This window comes from Amphimedon queenslandica, unplaced genomic scaffold (assembly GCF_000090795.2).
Source record: "Amphimedon queenslandica unplaced genomic scaffold, v1.1 AMPQUscaffold_11849, whole genome shotgun sequence".
NCBI lineage: Eukaryota > Metazoa > Porifera > Demospongiae > Haplosclerida > Niphatidae > Amphimedon > Amphimedon queenslandica.
The window spans coordinates 1-2111 of record NW_003547911.1 but is presented as its reverse complement, the minus strand read 5'-3'; the positions used below and the strand labels follow the sequence as shown (position 1 = coordinate 2111).

The following is a 2111-nucleotide window of genomic DNA, read 5'->3' as shown; positions in this document are numbered from 1 at the left end:
AGGAATCATTTCTTATTTTGTGTATGTGATAGCTATGATATGTAATCAAACTATCTGTTACAGCTGAATTTGACGAGGCTCCAGTCGTTTCAGCAACATGATCAGTAGGATGTACAGCAGCTGCAGCTGTTTTTTCCGTATTCCCTGCCTCAGCTGAATGAGATGTAAGTTGCGTCATCATTTGATAATATTTATGGGCATCTTCATTAATTATCAAACTAATCTGCTGATCTAGTTCAATAACTGCTTGTGCTTTTTTTTAACTTTTTCATACTGCAAACTGCTAAAGCAACTGCAGCAAAACCCCCACTAGCAGCAGCTAACCCTACAACACTTCCTATTGCAGTTAATGCAAGAGACCCACCAAAAGTAACAGGAGCTAGAACTGCTCCTGTTATAACTAGGGCATTAGATACTGCTGTGCCTGAAAGACCTACTTTTTGAATTGTCCTTGCTTTATTGATCATTGCCAAGATTTCTTCTTTGCTTTCTTTAAAATTATCTATTGTCTTGCAACGGATCGGGTACCATATTGAATGGTATATTTCCAGTTTCTGCTCAAGAGTTTCAACCCTATCAATATTTTAAATTTAATTTCAAATAAATGTCACCTACTTGTCATAAATTGATTTGATAATAAATAAGTAATTCCTAACAGTGTCATGCCATATGCTTTTCACAGTAGTGCTATTATTATTAGCACATATTGTTTCAAAGCATTCTTGGACACTGGTGTGGCTCAGCTTTTCTGTAAACTCTTTCACTACAGGAGATGATGCTGAATTGTGTGTAGCAGCAAGAACTAGAGAACTTTGGGGGCAAACATGTAGAGGCAAATGAAAACCATTTTTATTCTCTGCCATGGTATCATCAATTTTGGAGTCGTCCTTTTTGTTTTTATCATCATGTAATGAATCAAAAAAGAATATAGCTGGTATGGGGGATCTTTCAAAATGGGAAAACAAAGCTGAATAAGGCACAACCAAGTCATTAGCATCATAAAGCTCAGCAGTCTTCCCTTTACTGAGAAATACTAGAGCTATCATCGATAATTGGGAATGATCTACTTTACTTATTGCTTCAAGCAAGGTAGCTATTGATTCTGAGGAGAGGCTGTTGAAGTAAAGAACAGCAAAATCAAGATTTTCAAAAGCTTTTTTGAGAGCTGCTGCTTCATCATTTAATATTTTTTCTTCATTCTCCACCTTAACCTCTCCACGATTATCAATGATAACAGCTAAAGCAATCTCTATAAAATATTACAAAATTCTATTGTGCATGTAATTGATATTGTTCTTACTTTTATTTAGTTTTAGTTTTGACAATCTGTGCTTGTGCTTTATTGTATTGCAACAAAAAGCAATAAGGTCACGCTGCCAGTTGATGTCACGAGGAATATCATCATATTCTGGGTCATAATATCCAGCTGGAAGAACTTCAAACCTTGCATTCTGGGCTGTATCTTGACTCTGCTCTGATTTACGTTGCAATTGTAGGAGCTCAGTGACAAATGCATTTAATTGTTCCTTACGATGTTGAACTCTACCAGTCAGTCATTCTTTTTTCAGCTTTTCCCAAGCATCTCTGTCATCCTTACGAGGCTCCTTACTTCTGTCATCTTTATCTCTTCTGTCCCATTTCTTCAGCGTTTCTGTATTTGCAAAGGTTAGAACAAACACCACCCTCTCCCAGAAATTTTGACCAAATGCTTGATGGAGCTTTTGCATAGCAACTTTGTCATCATTTGTGAATCGATGATCTGTCATCTTCATGCAGTAGAGGACCAAACTGATCTCATGACACTCGTTCTTCATTCCTTGAATATATTTTTGTTCCTTTTTTTGAATATCTTGCAGACCAGGAGAATCAATTATTGTGACATTGACACCAGGAATGGCATTTGGGTAGGTTTAAGACTTCGACGTTTGTGTGCAGCTATCGGTATATGATCCCTCAGACACAATTTCTATGCCCAGCTCAATGAGGCTATTGACTAGTGCAGACTTTCCTTGTCCTGTTCTTCCAATGACTAGTATGTTAACATCTGTTGAAATTTTTTCTTCTTGGACAAGTTCCTTGAAGGTTTTCATTGCATTAGTATCTATTATGGG

General features: G+C 36.9%; 1 protein-coding gene across 1 annotated transcript; it reads right to left on the bottom strand.

Moving 5' to 3' along the window:
- Positions 1 to 16: 16 nt before the first annotated feature.
- Positions 17 to 1814, bottom strand: LOC109588799 (uncharacterized). The gene is made up of 4 exons (XM_020004914.1): positions 1610 to 1814; positions 1301 to 1474; positions 616 to 1249; positions 17 to 573 (listed from the first exon to the last, which is right to left on the bottom strand). Exons 1-4 carry the CDS (start codon positions 1812 to 1814, stop codon positions 237 to 239), a joined length of 1350 nt encoding a protein of 449 aa, XP_019860473.1. The 3' UTR covers positions 17 to 236.
- Between the last annotated feature and the right edge of the window lie 297 nt (positions 1815 to 2111).